At 41.9% G+C, this 13673-nt stretch overlaps 1 protein-coding gene across 1 annotated transcript in view; it reads left to right on the top strand.

Moving 5' to 3' along the window:
* MYLK4 (myosin light chain kinase family member 4) overlaps positions 1 to 13673 on the top strand; it is a 79954-nt gene that overhangs the window by 12321 nt on the left and 53960 nt on the right. The window contains exon 2 of the mRNA XM_074873312.1: positions 2773 to 3031. Within this exon, the coding sequence (XP_074729413.1) occupies positions 2773 to 3031 (259 nt within the window). The remainder of the gene's footprint in view (positions 1 to 2772; positions 3032 to 13673) is intronic.

Here is a 13673-nt window from a genome sequence, read left to right as displayed (position 1 = left end):
CTAGTTCTGGCTGAAGGGGTTACGATCTAAAAACAGATGGTGAAAGAAAAAGGGGTTGTTTGTGGGTTCTTCTTTTTGGCTGATACTTATTTGCCTGCCCATTTCTATTTCTGACGAATTTCATAAACATTTACTGTATTGTTTATATGTTTATTGTGCAAAGTTTGTTACTTTATTGTTCTTATTTTTATTATGCAAATAAATTATTTTCTGCTATTAGGCAGAAAAAGCAGTAGGACTATAGGTATATATCCCCTGTGCATACAGGTAGGCAACTTTTTGTGGTTTTAAGACATATGTGTGGTTTCTGAGTGTGTAAGTGAAGATGTTTATGAAGCAAGCTATTTTGGTTAAAGTGAGAGATTAGCCTGCTGAAGACAACCCAGAAGAAAGCATCTCCCAGGCCAAAGTTGGGGAATGTAAATGATGGGGGAAAGGTTTTCACCCTCCTTCGGGGGAAACAGAGCTCAACACCCATTTGAACTTTTCTTTTTTTATTTTTCCTTTTAATAAGATGGAAGGCCATAGCTTGCCATTGCTCAGTGGCACATGACCAGGGTGGGATTGCTTCTCTAGGGCTGTGGAGGAGGCACTTGCAAACAAATTTCTCTGTGTGCACCTCAGAAACTTTCCGTTGTTTAGCTTATTGTTTCAGGGGTGTATTAAGGTAATAATGGGGGAGAGGGCAATCAGGTTTGGACTCAATCCTAGTCTCTGCTTGGTAACAGAAACCAGTAATACCTCCAGGCTTGCCATCCCATTAATATTTTCCCAGATAGCTGACCCATTGGTCAGCCTGAAGGAACAACGTGTCCTTTCAGTAGGACATGTCATTCTCATTAGATGGATGGCCACATTTGGTGATCATAACCTAGAGGATGACGTGCTCTTTGAAGAGCTAGGGAGAGTCTGAATCAACTTTCCTTGGTTGCAGTCATGTTAGGCCAGAAGTAGTCTTCACAGCCAGGTCACTCTAAAACACTGTGGGATTTGAGTAGCTGGAGACATGGAGGCAACAGGAGGGCATCTGGAAACATGGCCTGTTTTTTCTGACAGCTTTGGAGTATGTTGCATTACCCCTTGGTGTGGAGTAGATCAAAGGATCTGTAGAATAATGGCTTGAAGGTTAGACTGAGCCCTTGTGGTATGTCACCTGCAATTGTCAGTGCGTTTAGGAAAACTCAAGAACCTGCTCTTGAGAAACGGGAGAAGAAAATCTCACGAAGTGTCCTTTCTCCTCAAGGGGATGGAAAGGGATGTCAGAGCCATGAAAGCTGGTGATGGAGGCTAGAAACAGCAGACATGGCATTTTTGCATACCAGGTGCACAACTTTGGATGCTGAATGTCTTACAGTCCCATGCTGGTGTCCCTGCATCTCAGGGCTGCAATAACGTGGTACCAGGAATCTCTCTGGGAGGCTCATTTGCAAGCTGCAAGCTTGCACTGTCCTTCTCTGTCCATCACCTATAAATGTCACCACTAGCAAGCCACCTCCTGTGTCACGTGTGATAGCACATGGCATCTTTCACATCTGGGAAGAGTTTGGAGGGCTAACTGTGAGCAGTGCAGTTACTTGATGTAGGCTGCACGTGCACAGATGTCGGGTCAAAACACAGTGAGGAACATTTTCTGTTGGAAGGTGTTTGGGTAAAAATAACTGATTTAATTGGGTCTCTGGCTGTACACTGAAAGCTGTTTCTCTGTGCAGCTAATGACTGTAAAGTTGTATATACATTCTTAATTACACCATATAATTTATGGTATTTATGCAAGTTAAAATAAAAACCACGAGCTGTGTAATGAGATTGACCAGATTCAGCTTTCTAGAGCTAAAGCATCAGCGTTGTGCTTTTGTAGCTGGGTTTCCAGTACAGTGAAGGAAGGGTTGCAATAATAACAATGAAAGTGGTTTTGTCCTCTATTTCCTGGGTCTACACAGAGTTGCTAAGTGAAATTTTAGAGTAGTTTCTCTTACTCTTTTAAAATTAGTTGTGTAAAAGGACATACTTTCCAAGCATAACCAAGTCATTACTTGGCGGGGGAGGAACCCACCACATTACTGTGGAATAAAAGCCCTTCTGCAGAGAATGAATCATAACTAACAGCTTGACTTGCAACAACTTTCCAGCCAACCTTACCAGTAGAGAAGTCTTGATGATCCTACCTCATAAAAGTGCTAGGCACATAGTGAGGGCCTACAGTGGGAAGGAACCCAGCTGAGGACTGTGCTCTTTTGCAGCCTTCAGCAGAGGGCCTGAAATCACCACCATTTTGGCAATTACCTATTTCTGTGGTGTAGGATAGTGGGAAGAGAGGGAAGGCCTGTGTTCAGGCCTAAACCACTTTGTTTAATATCTAAAATCTTAATGGTCTTAATAACAGGGTCCTCACATGTCAACTTGATGGAACTACAACAAAGGGAAGGAGAGCACACTGAGCAACAGGGAACCACTGAAGTGGTTAAAAAAGTGAGGAGCGATCCATAAGCAAGGTCTGCAAGCAACAGCAATATGTATTGATTTGATAGAGCTAAATAGTTTCTATGAACAAATTAAATTATATTGGTCTTGTAGCCTACTTGAATTACCTGGTGTTGAATGTAGACAAGTAGGTAGAACGGTGTCTGTGAACAGCTAGGGCTGTTAACTCTACATGTGTGTTGGTTCAGAAAGCGTAAGGAGAGTTGAACTATAAAGTATTGCAACAACAGCAGTTTTCTAAGCTATGCATGAATAACACTGATGCCTCTTAATTGTCTTTCTTTTGTACAGCCAAGAAGGAGGAGAAATCAGAAGTTACGAGTGTTCACTGGTTTATGAATCTAAGGTGGAGAGGAAAACAGACAGTAAATTAACTGGGCATAGTATGAAGCTACTTAAGATTAACAGGCTGGAAGAGATCAATGCACGATATAACAGCAACAGACTGGAAAAAACAGCCTTTTTTCAGAGTGTGGAAAAAGTGGAGAGGACTAGAAGCTTTCAGGAAGAAAAATTCAGTGAATCAGATCCTGGAACAGAAGATGAAAAGGTAACTAACTGCATAACAATTTTTGTTTTCACAAAGCACTGTCCCTTTCTTCTTTCAGCTAGTTAAAGAGTTTACTACGTGTGTTTCCCAGTAGAGTTGAATTTTTCATTATCGTCTGTGGAAATGTATTGCAGCTGTGAGAGACTGGCCATCATCTTTTAATCTTTTGAATTCATAGAAGCAAGCACGCGTGTTTTTACTCTGGGGTTTATTTACAGCTGGATTTATATTCAGAAGTTGTAAAGAAGTTGTATGGTTCTTCAGTTCTTCAAAATCAGAAGGTAAACAGGAATTTTGTTGGATTGATATTTTGAGAGCATTTGTCCTATCTAACAGCTCTGGGGTTAGTGAATGAATCCAAGGGAAAGAGCAGATTTCCCAGAGGAACTAAGGCAGCTTTGTCCTTTGCTCCCCATTAACTGGGGAGCAGGGCATGGTTACCTGCTGTGTGCCATGCTTGCAGGGCCGAGTGTTGTCCCGTGTAGCTCTGTGCTGCACCTGTCTCTGGTAAGAACAGTGCTGAGCATCATAGTATGGGGTCTCTGGCAGGAAAATGACTCTGTGATCAGCCAAAAGGGGTTTAGAAATAGCAACATATTTCCTTGTATTATGCTTATTCTATGCGGGAGTCTAGAAGAACCAGTATTTTTATTGACACGTCATTTAGACAATAACTGACAAAATCTGCTTGCAATAGGGCAATGAGAAATTAATTTTACACACCAGTTTCTGAAAAGACTTGAAAAATTTGTGCTGTGGCTGTTTGTGCTAATATGGTAGAGTAGTTTTTCAAGTATTCTGAATATTTTTGTGTTCAGATGATACCCTGAATCATCAGTGTAAAATAAATTTCATTGTGTTTTCATTTGTATTCACAACTCAAGAAGCTGAATTTTTGATATTTCTTAATCTGCTGGGTCAATTTTGTACAAAATTATTCCAGTCTTCAGTAAGCTACTACAATTTTTAGTTTGTAGAGAAAGAACATGATCTCTATATTAAAACAGACAAAGCATGTCTCATATAGGTAGAATAAGTGGAGAGCAGTGATGAATGGCATTCCTCAGGGGGGTCGATATTGGGACCGGCGCTGTTTAACATCTTTGTTGGTGACATGGACAGTGGGATCGAGTGCACCCTCAGCAAGTTTGCCAACACCAAGCTGTGTGGTGTTGTCGACACCGGAGGGAGGGAAAGGGATGTCATCCAGAGGGACCTGGACAGGTTTGAGAGGTGGGTCCGTGCAAACCTCATGAAGCTCAACAAGGCCAGGTGCAAGGTCCTGCATGTGGGTTGGGGCAATCCCAAGTATACATACAGGCTGGGTGATGGGTAGATTTAGAGCAGCCCTGCGGAGAAGGACTTGGGGGCGTTGGTTGACGAGAAGCTTAACATGACCCATCAATGTGAGTTTGCAGCTGAGAAAGCCAACTGTGTCCTGGGCTGCATCAAGAGAAGTGTGACCAGCAGGTCGAGGGAGGGGATTCTCTCCCTCTACTCCACTCTTGTGAGACCCCACCTGGTGTGCTGTGTTCAGTTCTGGGGCTCCCAATGTAAGAAGGGCACAGACCTGTTGGAGTGAGTCCAGAGGAGGGCCACGAAGATGATTGGGGGGCTGGAGCAACCTCCCCAGGGGTTGTTCAGCCTGGAGAAGAGAAGGATCCGGGGAGACCTTCTGGTGGCCTTCCAGTACTTAAAGGGGGCTACAGGAAAGATGGGGAGAGACTCTTTATCAGGGAGTGTAGTGATAGGACAAGGGATAATGGTTTTAAAGTGAAAGAGGGGAGATTTAGATTAGATGTAAGGAAGAAATTCTTTTCTGTGAGGGTGGTGAGACACTGGAACAGGTTGCCCAGAGAAGTTGTGGCTGCCCCCTCTCTGGAAGTGTTCAAGGCCAGGTTGGACGGGGCTTTGAGCAACCTGGTCTAGTGGGAGGTGTCCCTGCCCATGGCAGGGGGGTTGGAACTGGATGATCTGTAAGGTCCCTTCCAACCCAAACCATTCTATGATTCTATGTGTTTATTTTAGATAGGTTTTTTTTAGTGTTGCAGTGAAAATGAGAATTAAAAAATAAATAAATCTGGGTGGTTGGTGTTTGGAGGATGTTGTTGGCTCTTTTAAGGTAGTTTTCTTCCAGTGTGGAAATCACAACTGGCACAGGTGAGAAAGTAAAATCTGCTGTGACTGCCACGTAGCTTTTCTCTGAGTTTTGTCTCTTTAGGGTCAGGAAAAAGGCTATGAGAGCTGCTTTGCCTGTGTAATCTGTGTAGTTTGATGATGAATTGCAGATAGTAGCTGAGGTGGTGGGATTTTCCCCCACTCTTTGCTGCAAAATCTCTAACCCATTGCCTTGATATTTGCTTCTTCAGTCTAATGGCTGGAACAGGCTCTTTGTTAAGAGCCCTGTAAGACAAGGCAGGGAGAGTTTGGAGGTGCAGTACGGGAGAAGGGAATACATTTAGAAGATGAACAGCTGGTGGCTAGTTGCAAGCTGGAGAAAGAGCTCTGTGTTCCCATTTTAGCTCATCAGTCTCCTGGGGATAAGACTTCAAAGGTGAAAGGCAGTCCAACTGAACTCTGGTAATATGCCTCACTGGAGTGAGGTTTCCAGATACATAAACATTATTTATGTTTACCTAAGCTTTTAAAACTTAACTTTCACACAATTTTTTTAGGAATTTCTCAGTGGGATACAGAATTGAGCCGTAGCTGCACTGTTAATGTTGATGAAAGGAAAACCAAGACCTTCCTTTGAAAGGTCTTAGCTTGGTCTGCTTGCCTGATGAGCAGTTTTATTGTACTGATCAGGAAGGGAAGGGAAGAAGATAGTGCTGGCAGGAAATACAGTTAACTTTGCTCAGTTGTATGCATTTACATGTCTGTGCTTGTGGGCATACGTATGTAATTTCTGTGGAAGAAGTCCTGCTCACTTTGAAAGCAGTGACAAAACGTCTATTCGCTTCAATGGGAGTGGGTTACAACTCAAGAGACCGTCAAGAAGAGAGTGATCAAAGTGTGTACTCGCTGGAAGAAATAAAGCTGTCTGATACTAACTGATTATAATTAAGGAAGAAAATTATCCCCTTGGTCAAAAGCTATTTTTCTAGATATATATTTTCTAGAATAAGCAAACACAGTTTTCATCTTTCAGTACAGTATATTCTTGTAAAAACAAAAACCTAATCTAAAAGAAAAAGAAAGATTTTCAGAGCCATTAAAATACAACTATGGAAAGTGAACGCAGCAATTGTTGACCATCCGTTAGGAGTAAACGACCTGTCAGGGTAGGGTACCTGTCGGTGCTGTCGGGAGGCCGGGGTGTTGCTCTCCTCTAGATGGCACTCTTTGCCACAGCAGCTCTCCACCACGTCCATTTTGCTCTTGGAGAGAATGACAGAAAGTACTCATGACAAAACGGCTCTTTACCTGTTTTACATGTGTTTTCTTCAGAATGGCTTATTGCCCCCTATTTGTACAGTTGGCAGCACGTCTCTTTGTATCTCGGCTAAGTTCTGTCTTCAGGAATGAACACGAAGTTTTGCTTCAGTTGTATATTAACAAGTGAAAGACATTTTGTTTTCTAGGAACAGTTTTCATGTGTGAGAACCAGATTAAAAAAAGAATAAAAATCAAGATCTGTCCTTGACCCATTGCACTGAATAGCCACACCAAGGGGTTGTGCTGGTCCAAGGAGGGGGTGGTACAGGGTAGGAACAAGCAGGTGTGGGAAGGTGAAACCACCTCTTTTGACAACAGCACCAACTTATGCAAAGGTAAATTTATTGTGAAACTACCACACAATTTACCCAACTGCATTAGCTCTCAATGAGCTCCACGTTCCTCACCTAAACTGCTTCTGATGGCCCAGCCAAAGCTGCATGCTGCTGGTCAGCAAACCTGCAGTCTCTTCCTCCTGGCTCTTACCTGGTTAATGATGGGTGTGAGAATGCAATTTAAATTGTTCGGTTTTGAATTGCTATCTGAAATTAGGACACAAACTCCCTCTCCCTAATAACTGTTCAGTTTTAAGTGCCGTAAAATTATCTTCTTCAGGGTCAGTGGCTTGTTTTTAAACCCTGGCTCTGTGATTCAGATGTGTGCAGCTTCTTTTCTATCAGTAACGTTCAGAACTATAGAAGCTCCTAGGCTCCTATTTACCAAGTTAATAACAAAAGTAACCCACCCACGTTGGATAATAATTACATGACCATTTTTTCAGGAGAGCAATATTAAAGAAACATTCAGTAAAAGCTAAATCTAATCCTAAGTGAAGCTTCAAAGCTTTCTGAACTCTGGCAGACCACCCAGGGAAAAAGGTTTGAAATTCAGGGTCTCTCCACAAGCATAATGCTGCTGCTTTTAAAGTTCCTGCAACCTAAAGAACTACAGCTACAACCACAGTTCCTGTAGTTGAAGCTATTACTAGTGGCTAGTGTAACTGTGGGGTTTCTGGATCTCATCATTTTGCATCTACAAGGCTTGGCCATCACCTTGGCTTACCATCCATCTCTTTTACCTATTTGCTCTGTGGTGCCAGTACGTTCATTTGGGCAATATGCTGTGACAGTAGAGATGCTCCCTGTGCATGTGCATGAGCAAGCTTTCCCTTGGAGAGTCCTTCAGCTAGAGCTCAGATGCAGCTGAACTGGTGTGGGTAATGCATTACTTGCTGTCCACTGAGTGGTGGTGACTGATTGTTTGCACACTTACAGTATGCTGCAAAATGGAAAGGAAAGGTATTGGTAAAACATTGATTTAAATGTTTCTTTTACTATGATTTTATCTTACATTTGCAGAGTTGTTCCCTAGTCATTTACTGCAGTTCAGTTCATAAGCTGAGATGTATTAAATTAGTTACACCACAGTCTTACGTACCAGCATAGAATTTCTCCCATTATTAGTAAACATAAATGTGAATCCTAACATTTGCTGAAAAAATGTGACTTTGTCATTTGCAACTTTCTATTGTATAAGCAATAACCTCTAGTAGCTCTACTGCCGTTGCTGTCCTCCTTGAAAGAACAGAAGTGGCAAGAAGTAGAACCACTCTTTCCTTACTGCCATATTTCAGGGCTTCTTAGTCCTGCTCTTTTAAGGAAACAATAATTTAATAAAGATTAAACCTCCTATTAGCTAGTTTTATTTGAATAGATAGTTGTTATGCCAGTTCATTGTGAAGTTCTGGAGCCATTTGTTGTACTTTCACTTCAGGACAGGTGTTTGATTTCTTGGATTTTTTTTTTTTTTTCAAAAGATGAAAAAGGTACTTCTCATTGGTATTTTGTTTCTTGAGTTGGCAATACAATTTTCCATGCAAAAGTATCCCTTTGATGATATTCTGAAAACAGTTTAAGGACTAACTTTTAAATATTTAGCCCACCTGTAACTACTGGATGTACTCAATATTTGGTGTTCAGTTAAGCGAGGCCTGGGTATGGCTAATTGTCCTCTAATTCCTTGTCTCCAGTCAGAATGTGATCAGCCTTGTCTCCTTTGAGCCTTCTTTCTCCCTCTAATCCACCACCACAATTTCTCTAGCAGTTACTTTCTCTGCAGCCTCTGCTCTGGAAATGGCTGTGATGGTAACGATACCTTTGCAAGTTCCTTTTTCCAGGGGAGGCCAAAGTCATGACAGTATTTCAAACAGGGAAAAAAATGATCACTGTTGCATGATGAACCCAAAATAACTTTCCTCTGCCCCCAAACACTGTTCAAGTTACTGATCTAAATATTTTGACAGAAACATATTTCTTGTTTTACAATTTTAATCAAGAACGACTCTTTCACAAAATCCTGCAAGGGATTCTGTGCATTTGCAGTGAGACTTCTTAACTAATGAAGAAGAGATCAAAACCCTCAAGGCTTTCTTCAGCCTTGAAATCAAAGCACCATGTCTAAAGCTTGGCTTGGTATGATCAGAAAAGTGTAAGTGGACTTCAGCCAGATTTGGGCCCATTTTTTTTTACCAACCTGCTTTTCAGCTTGCTTGCAGTGCTGTCATCAGGCACTGTGTTGCCAGCCTCAGCCTGGTGCAGCTTTACAGAATATCCTTTCTGCGGTGCACTCTTCAGGTCCCACGTTCTTGGCACTCTGTTGTCATGTGACAATGTGTGTGATTCTGTGATTTCAGGCAGCTTTGTTTTACTTAATGCTCCGAGTTCCCATGCTTGTGAGGATATATGTCTGTCTTCCTCAGACAGAGAGGAGTATGAAGGTTTCTTGTCTGAAAAAAAAACCCAACTAAACCCACTTTCCCCAACATAAAAACTACATCATGACTTAAAATGTGGCTTGAGAGTGCTCTGAAGTCTCAGGAGCCAGAAGCTGACTAAGGAAAGGACAACAGTCATTATAATTTTTTAATCTCTTGACTTTTTTCAAATGATGTAATGATTTTTGTAGTTTGATTTGTGAATTTTTAGTACTTGACATTTCTAGTACTCATATTTCTTCACAGCCAGAGGGAGTGTTTTAAATTCTTTGCTTATTCACCTCTGATCAGATGAAAACACAAGCAGAGAAGAAATGGCACTGTTTCTTCTTGCTGCTTCATCTTCCACAATGACTGTTAGCACTCTGTGCTGATTATGGGCACCTGTTGCGCAGAAGATGTATAATCCTTATATATAGGATTCCTTCCTTATATTACCTTATGTAATGGTCCTTCACAATCCTTTTATATATCCTTATATCCTTGTATATAAGACAATAAACCATGACACGCTTTGTTCCTCAGATTTTTAGTTTTCTATCTCTAGAAGTAAAACAGCTTCCCTGGGCTTATAATGGAGCTGGTAGCAGGCTTTTTTATTAAAGTTGCTTACCATTTCTAATTTTAAGATCCTATTTTTGGTTGTTTAAAAATTTCCCAGGTTTTGGCTGCTCAAGCCAAAATTTTCCATGCAGAATTTGCATCACATTGAATTGCTTGGGAAAATTCAGCAGAAGCAGTCTATCTGTTTCTGGTAGTTTGAGAGGAAAGAAGATACTTTGATGACATTTCAAGTTTCACACCCATGTGGTTGAAATGATCAGGCACCTCCATCCTTTGGATCAAGGACTTGATGGTTGGCAGGTGAGCAGATGCTGGATATGAGATGGGGGGACAGCTAGACCCGCTCTCTGCATGGTGGTGATTTGGATATGGGAGCAATGTAGATAGACTGCAAGCACAGGAAGGGAAGGGACTGCAGACAGTAAAGCCATGGCATTTCAAACTGACCTTGTGCATGTGCACCATGATGCATTTTAAGTGATTGTCTTGAATTTTGCTCTTTGGCTTTTTTTTTTTTTTAAATTTCTTGCCTATTAAAAGGGAAAAAAGATGGCCTGAACTGCTAACTGCAAAGGGATTGTGCTAACAGTTTGCTTTCGTTTGAGAAGCTCTGGTATGTCAGAGTAATTGCCTTTCAAGTCCATGCAATACACATCTCATGTAGATCCCTGCACCTGTTTCACCCTTGTCAGTAGGCCATCACTTCTTTTCCTTATAGGTTCAGGGAATGTGTTGAAGTGTGAGATGGGATCCTGCTGTGTGTCTGAGCCTTGTCTAGCTAGGTGGTACTTACAGGGCTGGGGAGGGTTTTGAGGGTGCCTGCCAAATTGCATGTGCTAGAGCAGGAGAACCAAGTTAATCAGTTGATTAAAAATAAAGGGATGGATCTGCCCCTGCAAAGAAATGCTGCCTGGATTGCAGGTAGCTTCTGCCTCTTGGCTTCATATCTCTGGCACACTTTGTGGACTGTGTTAAGCTGTGGAAGAAAGAAAGAGGTCCCTGCATCTGGAAATGCACAGGTAGTCGATATACTTTTAATAAGTTAGATATATTTCACTGGTCAGTATTGATATTGTTTAACTGGATGAATGCTGCTTGTGTTCGGATGTAGCCAGTTAAACCTATCTGTTCCTTCATGGAGCGGCACTTACTCCTCTCTTTTACGAGAGTCTATCCAGTAGTAAATCCTAGGCAGTTGATGTGCTTTTCAGGAAGGTGCCTGTCCCCCCTTGCTGTCGGAGTGCTTTGTCTTGCCATTAAAACATGACGCCTCCTCCAGTGACCTCTGCTGAGTGCGGTACAAGGGACAGCCTCGCGGTGACCCGGTGACCCACGGTGGGAGCATGGTTGCCAGCTCTTCTTGCTGTGGGACCCGGAGATCCCCAGTAAGGCTCATGCCCTTTGTTTTCCTGTTGTTAAGTGAACTTAGCATTATCTCCCCAAAGAAGCAGCATCACTAGTTGTTGCAAAGACAGTGTGTACGTTTGCTGTGATTTCCCAGAAAGGACTACAGTGCAGTGATGACCCATCATGTTTTAACTCAAGAGCTTTTGGAAGAATTCTTAACAGGAAACACTGCTTAAACAAAAGAAATATATGAATTTAGAAAGGCAAAAAGGAAGACACTTGTTCTTGTGGTTGGTGGTTTGCACTCACAGATGAGCTTGAAAAAAGATCCACTTTTTTGTTTATGCCTAGCTCACGAAGATTTTGCATTTTTTCTTGAGTGAATTGTAGTTTGTAAGGAAAAGGAAGTTCATTTCATTCCACTGTCCTATTTTTATTGCATTTCTACTGGTCTGCTACTGTCAATTTCCAGTTTTTAAGACCTAAGGCCAGTGTACTAAATGGTGTTTGTTATCAAGAGAACTATATCCATTGCATTATGAATAAAACATTTTAAAATACCTAAAATACCCTGTATTAAGACTACCAAAGATTACTTTCTAGTCCTTATCTGCACTAAAGTCTTTTTTTCCTGAATTTTGCAGAAGTCAGTGACTGTCAGAATTATTTGCCAGTTTTGTTGCACACGTCTCGAACCCGCTTTTGAAATTCGGAGTGGTAACATCTGTCAGACATTTGGGTTTTGACTGATCTGCATATAAGTTGTATTTGTTCTTTTGAGTTAACAGGTCTCTCATGAAGTGCAAGTTTCCCAGGGTGTCTCATAAGTCCTCATACATAGGAAGGTGGCATGGACTCAGAAGTATTTCAAGAGCAGGGCAAGTGTCCTTGCCAGGGACTGGCAGTAGGGCTGTGCTCGTGCAGGGACTCCTGGACATCTGAATCCTTAGCTTTGGGAGGAAATGAGCCAACCGCAGCCTGAGACCAAGATTGCTGTCATCTCAGGACCCCATGGCATGTCCATTCCAGACTTGACCTTCCCCCTCTCTTTCTAGAGAAGTATTGTTGTCAACTGCAAGTAAACTGTTCCTAGAGCTCCCTTGTTCCTCTTCATGCTGACACGTGTCCTGTGGCTCTCAGACCTGTGAAGGTTTGGACACATGGCTGGTGTGATCAGAAAGGCTGGTGGTCTCTACCAGAGTTCATGTTTTGAGAATGGTACTTCCTTGAACTCCCAAAATGAGAAAAGAAGGGGGATAGTATTTAAAGAGCTCTATGGGTCTTGCTCAGTTTTCTGTGGTTCTGGAGAAAATGTGTGTTTGGCTTCCTAAGGGAGTGTGAGGGAACAGTGCTACCCTTTGGTCATGATGCTCTTTCCTCAAAGGAGCATTAATTGAGAAAGAAAATGTAGAGCTATAACAAGTAACTTCCAGTAAATCCATTTTCTTTCTGGATGTGATACTACAGCAGAATACTACTGCCAGTGACAGGTAACTATACTTTTGGTAAGCCTGTATCTGTTCAGTGGCTTGTAAAGGGCCTTTGGTAATAATTGTATGTGTTACTATGACCAAGCTGAGACCCTAACTGTGTGAGGCACAGCACAGGTCGGATCCACTCCACAGAATTCGTTGTCTGAACAGCTAGATAAGAGAGAAGTAAAATAAGAAACAGGTACAGATATGGATGAAGAGTCTCCTCAGGTCATGCTCTCAGTGACATCTGTACAGAGACATTTGTAATATGGAAATGAAATTGCTGACTCCCTGTCTAGTATCCTCTTTACATTGCTATATGCCGAGATCTGAGGGGAGGCATGCCTCTGAACTTTCAGGCTACTGAATCCCAGCCATTTCATGAATGCTGGTAACTTTGCAAAGGTCCTGAACACCATTTGGTCCAAAATCTAAAATTTCAAAAATCTGTAGCAGTTTCTAGATGTTTTCTTTATTTTTCTGATGTTCATTTACATGCAATTCAGTCCTTCCTCCCCCGGTTCATTCTCCTTGTTTTTTATTTGGATCCTATGAATACCATGGTGAGACGTTTATTATAACCTTTGGAATATGTGACTGTTAAAACATATGAAAATCAGATCAGTTTTTTTACAGCAAAGCCAGTGTAAAAAATGTTGAATTTTGTCTGTCTTCCCTTAAAAACTCCTCTTTGACCTTAGATGCATGGCTTAGCAAAGAATTCTTTTGGCCATGATCATTCAAAGGTGTCTTGTTACAAGTTACCTACCCAGCCAACTTGTAATATACACGGAGGTGCAGGGAGATAGATCCAGATAGTCCCTGTGACCTTTCTCTTCTGGCACCCTTGTGCAATGTCCAGTGGACACATTTAACAGAAGTCATGGTGCAGCAAAAGTGACTTTCCAGTGCTGAGCGCAGCGTGAGGATTCTAAACAAGGGCCCTTGCATTTCTGCATTTCTCGAGGTCACATTTCTGTCACCTCGAACTGAAACCTCACATGTAATGAGCATTTTGAGGAGTTAAGGATCTTCATTTTTCCCC

This window comes from Strix uralensis, chromosome 1 (genome assembly GCF_047716275.1).
Source record: "Strix uralensis isolate ZFMK-TIS-50842 chromosome 1, bStrUra1, whole genome shotgun sequence".
NCBI lineage: Eukaryota > Metazoa > Chordata > Aves > Strigiformes > Strigidae > Strix > Strix uralensis.
The sequence above is the reverse complement of the archived record's forward strand: the minus strand, read 5'-3'. Positions and strand labels throughout refer to the sequence as shown.